The 18,177-nt window shown below is 42.4% G+C and overlaps 1 protein-coding gene across 3 annotated transcripts in view; it reads right to left on the minus strand.

Annotated features, from left to right (window-relative positions):
* Nucleotides 1-18,177, minus strand: part of NUDT3 (nudix hydrolase homolog 3) — a 115,093-nt gene that overhangs the window by 46,117 nt on the left and 50,799 nt on the right. For all 3 annotated transcript variants that reach the window (XM_010270171.3, XM_088892751.1, XM_088892752.1), the window contains 6 exons: nucleotides 17,221-17,392; nucleotides 16,795-17,048; nucleotides 16,613-16,694; nucleotides 16,180-16,245; nucleotides 15,352-15,429; nucleotides 15,172-15,267 (listed from right to left, as the gene is read on the minus strand). In XM_010270171.3, the coding sequence (XP_010268473.1) occupies nucleotides 15,172-15,267; nucleotides 15,352-15,429; nucleotides 16,180-16,245; nucleotides 16,613-16,694; nucleotides 16,795-17,048; nucleotides 17,221-17,392 (748 nt within the window). The remainder of the gene's footprint in view (nucleotides 1-15,171; nucleotides 15,268-15,351; nucleotides 15,430-16,179; nucleotides 16,246-16,612; nucleotides 16,695-16,794; nucleotides 17,049-17,220; nucleotides 17,393-18,177) is intronic.

The following is an 18,177-nucleotide window of genomic DNA, read 5'->3' on the forward strand; positions in this document are numbered from 1 at the left end:
ACCAAATCAAAAGGAGCACAAATTTCATTGCTGGAAATTGGATACACAGTTCTACATTGTTTTGACATTTGACATACTTCACAGGTTAGACTCTGACTTGGAATGCCCTTAAACAATTCGGGAAACAACATTTCTAATGAGGAGAAAGACACATGACCTAGCCTAGCATGCCAAAGATGTAGCTTAGCTATTGACTCCACACTTTCCGGATTACTAGCAGCAGATGCTTGTAAGGCTGAGCCGATGTCTGCATCAAGGTAGTAGAGGCCTCCATACTCATGACCGCACCCAATCGTTCTCCTTGTCAATCTGTCCTGGAAGACACAATGAGTAGGAAAAAAGGTTATACTACAGTTCAAATTTTTGGTAAGTTTTGAAACAGACAAGAGATTTGAGGTAAGACTGGGAACATGTAAAACTGATTTAAGAGAGAGGTCCTTGCTTAGGTCAACAATTCCCTTTCCAGAGATAGTGGAGAAAGACCCGTCAACAACTCTCATCTTATCCTGACCAGACAACAAATGATATGAAGAGAATAGGGAAGACATATGTGTCATATGGTCAGTAGCACCGGAATCAATAACCCAAGAAGTAGAGTCAATAGAGCCAGTGGCACTGAAGGTAGAGGCTGTACCTGATCTAGCAAGAGATGTAGAAGCAAAAGAATTATTTCTTAGACGGGCTAATGCCCTACTAAGGATCTCAACCTCACTAGCAGAGAAGCCCAATGTACCAGTTCCAGAGGAATCAACAACCTGTCCCATAGGAGAAGAAGACACTGTTGGTGTATTTTGTGAGTTGTCATCATTGTTGCTGGTGACAAAATTCCCACTTGCCGCAGGCCTGTTATCTCTAGAAGAAACATCTCTGGGTATTGAAGACATCTTGACTGCAGCCACTGTGTAGGTGACATTGATTGGACTAGCCGAAGCAGTTCTGAAGGTTCTGAACCAGTTCTAGAGCAGATCTGATTAGCTGAAATGACCACAGCAGGTTCTGACAGCACTCGACACAGTTTCAGACTTGCCGAGACTGTCACAGTTCTGAAACAGTTCAGTTACAACAGCAAGCAAGGAGTTCTGGACTGGTAACCGACCTGAAGCTAAGGGTTCTCAACTATTGTGCTATGCAGACTCCACTTGAACTTTGAGTACTGCAACTGTAAAGAGAGTGCCCTTCCTTGCGGCCAATACTAGGACTGCTGACATCAGTCCTCAACTAGGGTTCACAGTGCTGAACAATCTGGAGCTGGCAGCTCCCTAGGTAATCTCACAGCAGTGGTGAGGGGTTTCGGACTGATAACCACCCTGAACTTGGAGCTGTTTGCCACATTGCTATGATGGTAGAAGTGTTCACAGTGCTGGTAGAACACTAGATAGACTTCACTTGGGCTGAACCAAAAACTGCAACAGTTCGGGTACAGTAGTGAGTGAACAGTTCGAGGCCGCAACAGTAGCAAGTGAACAGTGGGTTCTGTAGAAGAAGCTAAGTCTGTGCGAGTCTTGCTGGAGCACCGAAGCTGTAACTGTAGAAGTAGCTAAGCCCCTTTCGGCTAGTGCTAGGACTGTTGAAATCAGTCCTCAACTAGGTCTGTCCTACACAGACCTCTCTTAGTAGCCAAATAGCTACTATTTGCTGGAAATAACCTAGTAGGACATCTACTTCTGGGTCTTACTTCCCTTGAGTCCCACAACCAAGAGAAACCCTAGGTTCGAACTTGCTTTACTCTTACACCCCTAGGTCTTCTCTACAGCAACCCAGAAAAGGGAGAGAGAAGATGAAAAGACAACAAGAGAAGAGAGTGTGTGCCGGCTGAAACCAGGAAGAAGCTAATGCTCTGATACCATGAAAGCTAAATTACTGTAGCCGAAGTAGCAGAAAAGAGAAGAAGAAGAAGAAGAGATGCAGGAATGTCGAACTATCTACTCAGTCGACAGTACTATTATTTATATTATGGTGTAGTACAATGATACAGGAAGTTACTAGAATGCCCCTGATTAGTGATGGGACACCTAGACAACTTAAAACATTAAACAGGATTAGGCCCATTAACAAAGGCCCAGTACAGGACAACTTAAACTTAAGTATAGGCTAATAAGAACTCTTATCAGCCGAATACTCATACATACAAAGACTTCAATCCAACATCACCCACTCCAATTGGGCCTGAGAACATAGCAGAAATGACCCCATTTTCATCCCTAAAAACACCCCCAATCCCCGATTGTCCCGGATTTCCCCTGTTACACCCATCAAAGTTTAGTTTCACGAATCCACTAGGTGGAGGGGTCCAAGCCACACTCATTACTGACTTAAGTCTGTGTGCAATTTGCAATTTCACCCCACTTCCTCAACATGTCATCCACAGTGTAATCTGTGAAAAGCTCCAAAGATTTCAGCCACTGTACCGCCCTAATATGAATGATATCCCTCAGATCTGCTGCTCCTCTCTGAGCTTCTGAGAATATCCTAGAGTTTCTTTCTTCCCAAAGTGTCCAACATACTGCAGCCCTTAGTCCTCTCCACATTGTCCTTCCCCTTTTTATCCGCCACCTGAAAAGAGAAGGGGAAAAAAGGCCTTGCAAGTCTGATGGGGTATTCCAACCCTTGACTTTTACTTCTCCGATACTAATTTCTCTTTTCTTCTCCTTTCTTCTTCCCACTAATTCTCTTCTCTATTTCACCTAATTTCTTCTTGATTAATCACATATTCTTTGTCATTTAATGTTGTGGTGATTTACAAGTATCTTTTTTAGTTTGAGATATTTCTTTAATTATTAGAAAAAAAAAACTTTCTGATTTTGATCAGATCTATCAGTCTCTGATGAAGCAACCAAGACAGAGAACATACCAGAGCTCCTATACAAAATAACTAAAACAGTAAAAAAAATGAAGATTCCTAAATAATTTATAATCATGTACTTGAACTATGAATACAAGTTAGAGAAAAGAATAATGGTGGTAATAGATGGGGTCAAAAAGCTTAAGGTTTTAAAGCCAGAGGTAATTGGACATGGAAGCTAGAATCTAAAGTTGAGCAGCAAATTGTAAAAATAAGGGATGGGAAGAGATCCAATGCATCAAAAGAAGTGCCAATTCCTTAGATGATGCTTTAACCAAACAAGGGGTGGGAAGAGATAAACTATTTTGGGAACAGTTGTAAGAATAAGAAAGAGTTTCTTGAAGGAGAGATAAGAGGGTTTATGTCCCACTGTTTGTAAACTTTTGTTGTATTTTTTATTTTTTTGATGAATGAAGAAATTTATTAATCACAGAAGATAAAAGAGTTAAAAGCATCCCAAGAAGAGGAACAAGGTGTGACCTCTTCAAAAAAATTAAAGATAGATTCTCAAATTCAAATTGAACAAATTACAAGGTAGTCCAATATAGGCAGTCCCGAGAAGTCCTTTGTTTGACTAATGAATCAGCTATAGCATTCGCTGATCTGTTCACCCACTGAACACTGTCATGTTGCTAGTCAGCCAATTCACTTTTTTAAGGAGATCTATATAACCTCAAATGGCAGAATCCGGGTTCAAAAGCCATCCCACCACCACCTGAGAATCACCTTCAATTAATAAGTACTCCACCCCAAGCTGGTTTTCAATCTGGATCCCTTGTACAGTAGCTAGTATCTCTGCTCTTCTAGAGTCACCCAGTCCCACTGGTCCTAAAAATAAGCAGATAATGTTGTTATCCTTATTCTTAGGACCCCTCTTATACCCGAAGGTCCTGGATTACCTTGGCTACTCGCATCAAAGTTCAGCTTAATGACACCCTTTGGAGGTGTCCCTTCTACTGCTCTTCTATTCCTCCTAGTAGAGGTATTAGCCACTACTAGCCAATTTCTCCAATGATCATCAAAGGAAAAATCAGCAAAGAAGTTTAATGTTTTCAGCCAATGGATTCTTGTCAAAGTGCATTCCTTCACCTCAGAGAGACTTCTTTCCTTTCCTAAGAAGATTTTGACATTCCTTTCTTCCCAAATTGTCCACAAGAGAGCTGCTCTAGTACATTTCCACATAATTCTCCCTCACCGTGTGCTACCCAAAAGTAGACGGATTAAACAACATACTTACATCAGATGGCAGGTTTCACTTACATCCAAACAAAACAAAGATTCAATTCCATAAAGCTACAACAAAGGGATAAGATATTAGTAAGTAGTAACAATCCTCATTCTGAGCTTTACAAAGAAAACACCAATTAGGGGAAAGACACAAGTAAGGTTTCTTCAATTGTACGTTTTCCAAAGTATTGATCTTACCATAGTAAACTTCCCAACAGAAAATAGCAATTTTAGGGGGGATAGGTCTAACCCAAACTTCTTTAATAGGAAACACCCTAAGAACTGAGTTGGAACGAAATTCCCTATCCCCAAGTCCCCTCTTCCTTTCTTTGACTAACTACCTCCCATCTAATCAAGTGATCCTTTTTCACTTCCCCTGATTTCCACAAAAAATCCCTGGTGAGATACCGCTCACCTCGGAAGCCCCTTCGAGGGTGGCTTAACCTCCTAAAACAGAAAGTGGAGAGAAAGAAGAGAAGGGAAGGTAGGAAAAGAGGGATTCAGTGAGAGAAAAACGGGATATTCATTCATGCCTTTCATTGTAAGAGTATGGCCTTATATAGCTGGCCTACAGGTGTAATCATAAGGGGAATATCCTCTCATTGGCAGGATAACTAACTCTGGGAAATATCATGGAGGGAATATCTTCTGTTGGCAGAATCACCCTCTCTGTGTGTAACTAATTCTGAGGCTCTGTCGCCTGTCCCTGAGGCTCTGTCGCCTGTCATTTCTGTCTCCTTGAGTACTGCTGATGGGTAGTGGCCTGCTCCACTCCCTTTGTTGGGTTCGGGGAAGGTATTTGGGTCCCAACAATTCCTCCCTCCTTAGCATTGACCTTGCCCTCAAGGTCTAGGTTCGAGAACCTCTCATTCATCCTTAGATAAGGTTCCCAGGTGGCATCTTCTGGGGGCAGCCCGGACCATTCTACCTTGGCTTCTGGTACAACCTGCCCACCTCGTCGGACCCATCGGAAATCCACAATTTTGATGGGCTCTGTGTAAATGTCCCCTTCTTCCGTGAATTGGGGTAAGCTAGATGAGATAGGAGTATGATTTACCACAGCCTTCTTGAGAAGAGAGATGTGAAACACCGGATGAAGCTTCGAGGTAGCAGGGAGGTCCAATCTGTAAGCAACAGGGCCCACTCTTTCCAGCACCTTGTAGGGCCCATAATACCTGGGAGGTAGCTTGTGCCAAGCCCGTCTTACCACTGAGACCTGGCGGTAAGGTTGGAGCTTAAGGTAGACAAAATCACCCACTTGAAACTCTAATGGGCGGTGGTGAGAGTCATAGCTGATCTTCATTCGTTGCTGGGCCTTTGTCAAATTCGCCTTGAGCAGTCTAAGGATCTCGTCTCTTTCCAGTAGGCGAGTCTCTACTTCTGCCACCTTGGACGACCCATATTCATAGGGTAATATGGGAGGGGGTTCTCTGCCGTATAGGGCCTTGAAGGGTGTCATCCCTGCAGCTGATTGATAAGTTGAGTTGTACCAGTATTCTGCCCACGGAAGCCAGTGGGCCCATTGTCTAGGCTTCTCCCCTATGAAGCATCTAAGGTAGGCTTCTAAGCATCGATTAATGACTTCAGTCTGTCCATCAGTTTGCGGGTGATAGCTGGTGGATGGGTGCAGTCGGGTTCCTTGCAATCTGAAGTACTCCTTCCAAAATGAACTTAGGAAGGCAGGGTCACGGTCCGAGACAATGGATCTTGGTGTTCCATGCAGTTTTGCCACATCCCGTATGAAAATGTCGGCCACCATTGCTGCAGTGTAAGGGTGAGGCAAAGCAGAGAAATGACTATATTTGGTGAGGCGGTCAACATGATGACCTCCTTTCCTGCAGAACGAGGAAGTCCCGTGATGAAATCCATGGAGAGGTCTTCCCACACTTGCTCTGGAATCTTGAGGGGTTGTAGAAGGCCCGCGGGTGACTGTGAGGAGTATTTCTGCTGTTGGCAAGTTGGGCATTTTGATACATAGTGCAACACATCCTTGCGCATTCCTACCCAATGGTAGTGGCTGCTGAGTCTTTTTAGGGTCCATAGCACCCCTGAATGTCCTCCCAATGCGAAATCATGAAACAACCGTAGCAGTTCAGTTTTGTGGGTGGAATTTGGAGCAACCACAAACCTACCCTTGAAGAAAAGATCAGGTCCCACAATTTGGTAACCCAGAACCTGAGAGGGGTCACGTTTCCACTTTTCCCTGATGTCTTGCAGCTGTGGATCAGATCTGGCTTCTTGCCGTATAGCTGCAAATAAGGGAAAACTGGGCTGAGAGCAGGTTAGTTGGGCCAGCTCCTCTACCCGTGATAAGGCATTAGCTACTTTATTGGCAGGCCCAGGTTTATACTCGATGTGGTAGTCGAATCCCATTAGTTTACTAAGCCATTTTTGCTGCTCCAGGGTGTGCACCCTTTGTTCTGCTATGTACTTTAAACTTCGTTGGTCTGTCCTTATGATAAATTGGCGTCCCAATAGGTATGTACGCCATTTCTGTATTTCCATTACCACGACCATCATTTCCTTGACATAGGTGGACTGATTTTGGTGAGCTGCTGAGAGAGCCTTGCTGAAATAAGCAATGGGTTGCCCCTTCTGCATCAAAACGGCCCCCACTCCGACACTCGATGCATCACACTCTATCTCAAAGGGCTGAGAGAAATCTGGAAGAGTGAGGATTGGAGGGCTAGAAACTGCTGTCTTCAAGTCTTCAAAGGCCCGTTGGGCATCATCAGCCCAACCAAAAGAATCCTTCTTTAACAGGCGTGTTAGAGGGGTGGCCATAAGCCCATACCCCTTAATGAAGCGCCTATAATAACCAATAAGCCCAAGAAAACCCCTGAGAGCCTTTACAGTAGTGGGTTTGGGCCATTTTTGGATGGCATCTATCTTTTCTAGGTTTGCCATGACCCGCCCTGCAGCAACCACATGGCCTAAGTACCGAATCTGTCTTTGTCCAAAGGAGCACTTTGTCAATTTGGCATGCAACTGGTGCTCTCTCAGAATTGTGAGGGTTAGTTTCAGATGTTTCATATGGGTGCCCCAATCCTTGTTGTAAACCAAGATGTCATCGAAAAATACCAGAATAAATTGCCTTAGGAAAGGCCTGAAGATGTCATTCATGAGGGCCTGAAAGGTGGAGGGGGCATTGGTAAGACCAAGCGGCATAACCAGAAACTCATAATGGCCATCGTGGGTCCTAAAGGCTGTCTTGTGGATATCAGCCTGGTGAACCCGGATCTGATGATACCCGGACCGCAGGTCCAGTTTGGAGAACACTTGTGCTTCCCCTAACTCGTCCAGCAGTTCATCAATGAGGGGTATTGGGAATTTGTCATTCACTGTAATCTGATTCAGGGCCTGGTAATCTACGCAAAACCGCCAACTACCATCCTTCTTCTTCACTAGGAGTACGGGGGATGAAAATGGGCTGGTGCTGGTCTGTATATGCCCCTTGTCCATTAGCTCTTTTAGTGCCTTCTCAATTTCCAGCTTTTGGAAATAAGGGTATCTATATGGCCTCACATTGGCTGGTTTGGAATCTGGTAAGAGGGGTACCTGATGGTCATGGGCCCGGGGTGGAGGTAACTGGTTCGGTTCCTTGAATATGTCACCAAACTGATCAAGGATCGATCTTAGGGTCTGGTGTTGGGCTTCAGTGGGTTGCTGATTGTTTAAAATTGGAACTGTGGGCCGAATGCCTAAGTGCATAAACAAGGGCTGTCCAGTATCCTTGGAGGCCCGTATTATAGAGGCTAAAGTATCACCTCGGGGACTAGGGGGCTGCACCCCTTGCAAATGGCAGGTCTGTCCATTTTGGCAAAAATCCATTGTCATTCTGGCCCAATCACACAGTGCAGGACCTAGGCCACGTAACCAATGGATTCCCAAAATAATATCAGCCCCCGAGAATTCCAATGGGTGGAGATCTACCACGAAATTATGGCCCTGTACGAGGATCCTTTCCTTCTTACATACACCATCACATAACATCTGATTCCCATTAGCCACATGGATTGAAAAGAGAGGAGTGGGGTGTATAGTCATACCTAGTTGCTTTGCCAAACGGCAAGTGATGAAATTCAAAGTAGAGCCACTGTCAATCAAAACCATCATAGATCGGCCAGCCAATCTTCCTTCTACTCGCATGGACTGAATAGGATTGAGGCCCATGAGAGCGTGTAGGGAGATCTCAACTCCAACAGGTTCTGGTTCGCCTGATATCAGCTCACAGTCTTCGATGTGCTCCAGTTCCTCCGGTTCTTCCTCTGTTTGAAGGAGAAATACTCGTTGGACCCGGCACTTATGGCCTGGCCCAAACTTATCATCACAGTTGTAACAGAGGCCCTTCTCGCGTCGGGCCTGCATCTTAGCCCATGAGAGGCGCTTGAAAGGCACAGTGGGCCTGGGCAAGATGGGCTTCTGAGAATCCCCAACTTGTTTATGGGGTTGTTGTTCGGCCCGCTGGAGAGTCCTCACATTCGGATAGGATGGCTTGCTGGTCCTGCGCATGCTATCAATCTTTTCTTGCAAGCGAACCATACCCACTGCCGCCATGGCTGTCGCTGGTCGAAGAGCTCTCACTTCAAGGCAGATGTCTTCTCTGAGACCTCCCACAAAACACACAACCAAGGCCTTCTCCGGCCATCCATGTACTCTAGTCGCCATTCTTTCGAACTCGAGCTGGTAGTCTGCTACTGTCCCAGTCTGTTTTAGTCGAGTGAGGAGTTCGTCGTAATCCATAAATGCCGTCGGCCCAAAACGGATGCACAAAAGCTTCTGTGAACTCCGCCCAAGTTACCTGAGGATGGGTTTGTCGATACCACTGGAGCCAGAGAATAGCGTTTCCTTCTAGGTGAATGGAGGCGATGGCGACGCGCTGGTGTGCAGGGGTTTCATGATACTCAAAGAATCTCTCAGCTCTGAAGATCCAAGGAATAGGATCTCCATCGGAATAGTTTGGAAAATTGATTTTAGTAACCTTTCCGGCGGGATAACCCCTAGTTCCCTAGCTACCGGAAACAGAGGCGTCGGCCCCTGTTGGCTGACTAGTCTCGCTAGACTGTTGTTGGGAGGCGAGGTTAGAGATGACCACCTTGAGGTCCCTGAGTTCGTTCAGTACTTGGTGGAACCCAATCTCAAGTTGGTTGACTCTATCTTCCATGGTAGAGGATCTTGTCTGCGGCATAGATGGTCTGCAACCTTGTTCTGATACCAACTTTGTGAGATACCGCTCACCTCGGAAGCCCCTTCGAGGGTGGCTTAACCTCTTGAAACAGAAAGTGGAGAGGAAGAAGAGAAGGGAAGGTAGAAAAAGAGGGATTCAGTGAGAGAAAAATAGGGGATATTCATTCATGCCTATAGAAATGTAATTCTTTTTCCAGGCTGTCAAGCATTTTTCAAATCCTTCCACAATAGGAACCCAAAACCGACTCTCTTTAGGATTGGCACCTAGGGGAAGACCTAAGTAGGTCAAAGGCCAAGAAGAGGTGGAACAATCTAAGCAACCTGCAATAGACTCTACCTCCCGATCCTCCAAATTCATTCCAACCACACAGATTTTTCCAAAGTCGATCTTCAAGTTGGTGTTGTATTCACTATTTACCTTTTTCTATTAATGAAAATTTTTCATTTATTGGTCCAAAAAAAAGTGGAGCAGCAAACTATCTGGTAGTTTTATTCGACATGGAGTAGACAGGAACTGAACCAAGTGAATTTTGGTTCAAAAGGTCATGAAACAGTGCCAGAAGCATGCCCATGTAAAAAAGCCTTGTAAGCAAGACCATTGGATCTTTGTGTTAAGTTGACTGTTTTTATGTATTGTTGGTTCGGCTGATAAGTGTACATGTTAGTTTGTATTGGGTTTTAAGCTGTTAGGTACTGGGCCTTTGTTATTGGGCCTAAGTCTGTTTAGTGTTTTAAGCAGTCTGGGTGTCCCATCACTAATCAGGGGCATTCCAGATATTTCATGTAACACTGTATTATAATCTACTATAAATAATAGTACTGTCGACTGGGTTACTCAGTTCGACATTCTCAGCACTTGTTTGCCTTCACCTCTCTTCTACTACTCCAGCTACAACCTTTCAGCAAACATGGTATCAGAGCATTGAGCGATCTTCTGGTTACAGCTGATGCCAAATCTTCTCTCTTGTTTGCCTTCTCCTTTCTTTTTCTTGGTTGCTGCAGAAAAACCTAGGGTTGCCATAGAACAGAACAAGGTTCGAACCTAGGGTTTCTCTCGGTTGTAGGGCACAAGGGAGGTAAGACCCAGAAGTTGATGCCCTACTAGACTGCTTCTAGTAGTTAGTAGCCATTCGGCTGCTAAGAGAGGTTTGTATAGGACAGACCTAGGTTGAGGACCGATTTCAGCAGTCTTAGTATTTGTCGTAGGGGTGAGCACTCTCTACAGTTGCAGAAGTCGAAGCCCATGTGAAGTCTGCATAGTGCAGTGGTGGAGAGCTCTCAGTTTCAGTTGCAGAAGTCGAAGCCCAAGTGAAGTCTGCATAGTGCAGTGGTGGAGAGCTCTCAGTTTCAGGTCGGTTACTTGCTCACAGAATTCTTCTTGGTGCTGTAACTAGTCCACTTCAGGACTGTGACCACTTCGGCTAGTCTGAAACAGTGTTATCTACACAAAGTCTACATCCAAGATGTCTTCAATATCCGGAGAGGTCTCTTCTAGGGATAACAGACCTGGTGGGAGGTCTTCAAATCTGGAGAACCTGAATCTGCACAGCTTGCAGATTACAAGTGTGTTGCTGGATGAATACAACTTTAGGGAGTGGTTTGTTTCTGCAATGCTTTTTATTACTTCCCGTGAACTCACAGGTTATTTAGATGGGAAGAAGAAGGAACCCGAAGTTGGCAGTGTGGTGCAAGGAGAATGCCACAGTTATGTCTTGGCTGCTTGCTTCTATGACTCCTCGAGTTGCCAGGACTGTTCAACAGTTTCCCACAGCAGCTAAGATTTGGGAAAAAAATGTCAAAAACCTATGGATAGAAGAAAAACAATGCTAGAATTTACAGGTTGAACCAAGACATTGCTGCTTTAAGGCAAGGGGATATGACAGTTGCAACATATTTTGCAACTCTGGGAGGATTGTGGGAAGAGCTTGATCACCACTTGATTCTGGATTGGGAGAATGCCAGGGACAAGGAGAGACATGATAAGAAGATTGAAGAGAGCAGAGCCTTTAAGTTCTTGGCTGGCCTGGACCCAGTGTATGAGGGCATAAGGTCACAAATTCTTGGAAGAGATGAAATGCCCGAGTTACATCATTGTTTATTATCTGGTAAGGAATGAAGAGGTCAGGAGAAAGGAGATGCAAGTTGACACTCAGAAGCAACCAGTTGAACAATCTATAGAACATTCAGCCCTGATTTCTACAAATCAAAAGGGGAACAGATATCCAGACAAAAAACATCTTAAGTGTACTCATTGTGGAGGTGAAAGACATGTAAAAGAAAAGTGTTGGGTCCTATATCCTCACTTGAAGCCAGCTGCATTGAGAAAAGACAAGAAGGGACAGAAGGGTCAAGCGGCAAGTGGGATCCTTGTCACTAGTAACAATGGTGATAGCTCACAGAGTATACCAACAGTGGCTTCTTCTTCCATGGGGCAGGTTGCTAATTCCTGCGGAGCTGGTACCTTGGGCTTCACTACTGATGACGTAGAGGTCCTTAGCCAGGCTTTAGCCCGTCTAAGGAGTAACTCTTTTGCTTCCTCCTCTCTTGCCAGATCAGGTATAGTCTCTGCCTTTAGTGCAACTAGTCCTATTGACTCTACGTCTTGGATTATTGATTCCGGTGCAACTGACCACATGACACATATGTTCTCCTTATTCTCTTCATATCACTTGTTGTCTGGTCAGGATAAGATGAGAGTTGCTGACGGGTCTTTCTCCACCATCTCTAGCAAAGGGGTGGTTGACCTAAGCAAGGACCTCTCTCTTAAATCAGTTTTGCATGTTCCTAGTCTTACCTCAAACCTTTTGTCTGTTTCAAAACTTACCAAAAATTTGAACTGTAGCATAACCTTTTTTCCTACTCATTGTGTCTTTCAGGACAGATTGACGAGGAGAACAATTAGGAGCGGTCATGAGTATGAGGGCCTCTACTATTTTGATGCAGACATCGGTTCAGCCTTACAAGCATTTGCTGTTAGTGGTCCGGAGAATGTGGAGTCAATAGCTAGGTTGCATCTGTGGCATGCTAGGCTAGGTCATTTACCTTTTTCTTCATTGCAAGTGTTGTTTCCCGAATTGTTTAAGGGCATTTCAAGTCAGAGTTTAGTCTGTGAAGTATGTCAACTGTCAAAACAATGTAGAATTGTTTATCCAGTTTCCAGTAATGAAATTCAAGCTCCTTTTGGCCCTTCACCTATTGTTTCTATTAATGGCTTTCGTTACTTTATCAGTTTTATTAACCACTACTCTCGATGCACATGGATCTACCTGTTAAAAGGACGAGATGAAGTGCCATGGATAACCATGGCATTTTGCAAAATGATTGAAACACAATTTGACAAGAAGATTAAGCAATTTCGGTCAGATAATGCTACCGAATATTTTGAAAATTCCTTGAACTTGTTCATGGAAGATGCTAGCATGCTACATCAATCATCTTGTGCTAATACCCCTCAACAAAATGGGGTTGTTGAGCGCAAGAATAGACATCTATTGGAGACAGCTTGAGCCTTACTATTCTAGCACAAGGTTCCCAAGCACTACTGGTCTCAAGCAGTACTTACCGCATCATATCTGATAAATCGGATGCCATCTAAGGTGTTGGGTATGAAAACCCCTTTCTCTGTTCTGTGTCCTACCCTTCCAGACTTTCATCTTCCTCCTAGGGTCTTTGGTTGTGTATGTTTTATACATGTAAAGGATCCAAAGAAGACTAAGCTGGATCCTAGGGCTATGAAAGGAATCTTTTTGGGGTACTCTCCTACACAAAAAGGTTACAAGTGTTATGATCCAGTCACCAAGAGAAAGTATGTCACCAGAGATGTGGTCTTTTTTGAGTCTCAACCCTACTTTCAGTCTTCCCAGAATCCTCTTCGGGGGGAGACTAGTGGGATGGAAGAGGATTCTTATTCTCCCTTCTTTTTTGTTCATTTATCTGCCTCGGGCCTTCCATCCTCTCCTTCTACTCCTCCTAGTTGTGCATAGGGAGGACGGGTCCATTGAAAGGTACAAGGCCTGGCTTGTGGCAAAGGGGTATACTCAAAAAGAAGGGATTGACTACAAAGAAACCTTTGCTCCAGTAGCGAAGCTCAACACAATTCGGGTTTTACTATCATTAGCAGCAAATTTTTCATGGGAACTCCATCAGCTGGATGTTAAGAATGCCTTCCTAAATGGTGATCTTCATGAAGAGGTAATTATGGACCCTCCAACAGGCTACGACTTTGATAGAAAGGTGTGTAAACTGAGGAAAGCATTATATGGCCTAAAGCAGTCTCCTCGTGCATGGTTTGAGAGGCTTTGTGGGGCCATGAAGAAAGTGGGGTACACTCAGAGTGGTGCAGACCATACCTTGTTCATAAGGAGACAGGATAGCAAATTTACAACACTCATTGTTTATGTGGATGATATGGTGATTACTGGGAATGACCTGGAAGAGATCAAAAGACTAAAGGATTTTTTAGCCTCTGAATTTGAGATCAAAGACTTGGGCCATTTGAGATACTTTCTTGGGATTGAACTTGCTAGATCAAGAGAGGGGATCTATATATGTCAGCAGAAGTATGTACTTGACCTCCTAGAAGAGACGGGCATGATAGGGTGTAGACCAGCAGATACCCCAATAGAACAAAACCATGGTCTACAGGAATCAGTAGGGGAGGACTACTGTGATAAAGAGAGATACCAAAAATTGGTAGGGAAGCTGATATATCTATCTCTCACCCGACCAGATATTGCTTATGCTGTGCATGTTGTTAGTCAGTTCATGCACTCTCCAAAGATCCCTTATATGAGAGCAGTTGAAAGGATTCTCAGGTACTTGAAGACTTGCCCAGGAAAGGGAATTATGTTCAGAAAACACAATAAAATTGAAATTGAAGCTTATACTGATGCAGATTGGGCCGGTTCTGCTAGGGATAGAAAATCAACTTCAGGGTATTGTACATTTGTTGGAGGGAACCTGGTTACATGGCGGAGTAAGAAGCAGAATGTGGTTTCTAGATCAAGTGCGGAGGCTGAATATCGAGGTATGGCTCATGGTGTTGCTGAACTTCTGTGGCTTAGGACCCTTCTTGGTGAGCTTGGCATAAAAGCTGATGGTCCTCTCAGGCTGTACTGTGACAACAAGGCTGCCATCAACATTGCAAATAACCCAGTGCAACATGACAGAACAAAACATATTGAGATTGATCGACATTTTGTTAGAGAGAGAATAGTCTCGGGAGAACTCTGCATTCCTTATACTCCATCCGAGATGCAGATTGCAGATGTGCTGACTAAAGGGTTGGCTGCAACAAAATTCTTGGACCTTCTTGGCAAGCTAAACATGACTGACATCCATGCTTAGCTTGAGGGGGAGTGTTAAGTTGACTGTTTTTATGTATTGTTGGTTCGGCTGATAAGTGTACATGTTAGTTTGTATTGGGTTTTAAGCTGTTAGGTATTGGGCCTTTGTTATTGGGCCCAAGTCTGTTTAGTGTTTTAAGCAGTCTGGGTGTCCCATCACTAATCAAGGGCATTCTAGACATTTCATGTAACACTGTATTGTAATCTACTATAAATAATAGTACTGTCGACTGGGTTACTCAGTTCGACATTCTCAGCACTTGTTTGCCTTCACCTCTCTTCTACTACTTCAGCTACAACCTTTCAGTTTGACATTCTCAGCACTTGTTTTAAGCAGTCTGGGTGTCCCATCACTAATCAGGGGCATTCCAGACATTTCATGTAACACTGTATTGTAATCTACTATGAATAATAGTACTGTCGACTGGGTTACTCAGTTCGACATTCTCAGCACTTGTTTGCCTTCACCTCTCTTCTACTACTTCAGCTACAACCATTCAGCAAACACTTTGCTGCCTTGAAAATAGTGTCATCCTTAAGAAATATCCTAGAGAACAACTGAAAACTCACCCCTGCGTTGTAAACAAGTTGAATCACACGAATAGGTGCAGCAGCGACTTCTTTTGATTTGTATATGTCATCCAATGGAAGATTTTGCTCCAACATCTGACAAAAGATTTGCAATTATATAAAAGAAGAAAAGCAAGCAGAAATAGAAATGTAGGGAGTGGATAATGATACTAAATATACCTGCAAGTGATCACCAAAGAGTTTAACTTGAGAGGTTGCCTTGTCATCTCGTATTCCAATAAATGCTTCAAAAGTAGCCTAGATATCATGTATTAACAAATAATATTAGTAACATTACCAAGGAAAAAAATCTAGTGACAAATAACACGATGATATTAATGTGCTTTCATAAAACATGCATTTATGGAACGATATTATCTAACTAATTGGATGAGGAACAAAGTGAAATAAACTAGCACTCTGAACCATCAAATTGGATGACAAATAATGACATGTAATTACTAAAATGAAAAGTATATAGCTGTTAGTGTAAAATAGTTTTTAAAACCACAAAAAAAAAGATGTTTATGTAGAACATGGGAAAAAAGAGCCACTATTGTCAAATACTCCAAATTTCTACACTGATCACCCATAAAAAACAAATGGAAAAGAGATTAAAGGCAACAGAGTAGCAATTGTTCCTATGTAGAGTTAGTCTTAAGATATAATCATATAAAATAGAAATTTAGTATGAAAGTTCTCCTAAGAAGCAACTGAGGTAATGTTCTAATCAATTTGCTCCTGTAAAATACAGGTAGTTTGATTACATCAAAAATAAAGATAACCAAAGATAAAGTAAACAGGATTCTTAACAATCAGGGAAAAAACAACAGGATTCTTGAACAATGTCTATTGGTGACTTCAGTATCATGCCACAGTGGGTGGTTCACGGTCTTAACTTTACAGAGATAAAATATGAAGATGCGAACAGAAACAAAAACTGGCTATATCATTAATGCCTTGTATGCAAAAGCTTAAGAAATAATAAGTTGGCCACATCATTTATACCTTGTATCCGAAAAGAGTGTCCTCGTATGTTTCATATGGACCAATAGTAATGTCCAGTTTAGAGTCCTGAAAATGAATAAATGAACATGTTATTGAAAATAATTGTTTGTATAATTAAGAAATGTACAGCATATTCCTAAATATCATAAAAGTGATTTTATTCTATTTAGAAGTCTTTGCATCCTAGATTGGAGGTCAAGACTATTATTTGCCATCAATATGCAGATTGGAGGTCAATTTTCAGGCTCACTAGCATTTGCTGCCAAAGAATCACTACTTGTTTCATAGTTGTCAAGGCATATAGGCAATTCCAGATGACAAGGGATGCCTAGTGGCCTAGGTGCCTAGGCATTCAAATTTGGCAGAAGCAAAATCCTACATTCTAAATTAATCTTCCTAGTTTTCTATATCAACCAGCATGATACATACTGACCAATTCCATCCAAGCTATGTCAGACTCATAATAGTCATTTGAAAGAAAAGCATCAGCTCTTGCTTTCAGCAGCCTCTTTAAACTGCACAACAGGAGATAAATTTGAAATCAACAGACACAATACTGAATAAGATGATAACTTGTAAATGAACTTATAGTTTCCATTGAAACAACAAATATACCTTGCACAATCGGTAATGTCCCCTGCTTTAGTCAGCAATTCAGAAGCTTTTACTAGAAAAGGCTTATATTCATGAGAGAAGGGAACAATGAAAAGATCATGGATGGGGACCTTAACTTGATTAGTGCTGCCAAATGTACCATAGAGAGAAGAAGAATCCAAATTGGATTCACTATGTCTTCTAATAACATTAAAAAATCCGGTTGCAACTTCTTGTTGTTCCTCCGACAAATTGCTCTTCCATAATTCAAATTCCTACAATAAATGGGTTTCCATAATGAAATAGAAAGAAGACAACTTTGAAATTGGATGTACACTATTTTTTTTAGAAAATTTGTGTAAACGTGTCAGTCATTTAAGAAACATTAGTGTATCCAAAAAAACCAATGGATCTCTGTCCTATATAATACAATTGAGGATATTTTACCATTTTGTCCATGTCTGGTGGGTAGAAATTTGCACCAGGGGGTTTCTGCATGGGAAATGCAGCTCTATATTCAAGTCCCTTCCACCCAGGTATAGGCTTGGCGGATTCAGGAAGCAACCTAATAGCTGAATCTGCCGTTGTCAAAAAGGCTTTGTTTTCATCAAGGCACGACCTGTTATAAGACGTTAAGAACAAAAAAAGTAACCTCAATGTAAAAAAAGCATAGCTAGCATTTCAGTTTAACAGAGATAGTCAGGTACACAAAAAAAGAAAGCACACAAACAGAAAGAGAAAGCAAACAGTGATATGGAGGAAAAGTTGAAGACCACCAAAAGGCAATAGCAAATTGAAAGAGAAAAAATGACAGGTAATTTACAATAAAGCATGGAATCAAATTTGAGAACAATAGGTGTAAGAGCATCGATTCCTTACTGTTACAAAGTTTGCCAATGAGCTCAATATCATGTGAATTCGGTATGATTTGAGCAAACCATCGTCACTTTCAGACGATATACATCTATGATGGAATCTTTACTTTCACATTATTTAAGTTTCAATTAACTATTATTAATTTTCATGCATTTTTTCACTTTGGACATTTTTTTTTTGCTTAATTTTTCTTAATAACTACATGCATTTGTATTATAAGGTTTATGGATGATTCACTAAAAGATCCACCTGTTACTAGTGTGCATCCAAAAGACCAGCATTATCAGATGTTCATAAAACTAGAAATGCCACTAGATCACAGATCAAACAGTTTGACTACTGGGTTGATTCAGTGACCCATAATATCATCTATGTGAATATATAATATATCATATACATTTTAACATGTGTGTCATGATCTTGTAGTTATTCTTGTTTTCATACAAGTGATGCAAGGTTCAAGTCTCAAAAATGGTATCAAAGCTTAGTGGTAACATGTTATTGCATGAGAATAGGAAGTCAGAGGTT

The sequence above is a fragment of the Nelumbo nucifera genome, chromosome 8 (genome assembly GCF_055504915.1).
Source record: "Nelumbo nucifera cultivar China Antique chromosome 8, China Antique-T2T, whole genome shotgun sequence".
Lineage (NCBI taxonomy): Eukaryota > Viridiplantae > Streptophyta > Magnoliopsida > Proteales > Nelumbonaceae > Nelumbo > Nelumbo nucifera.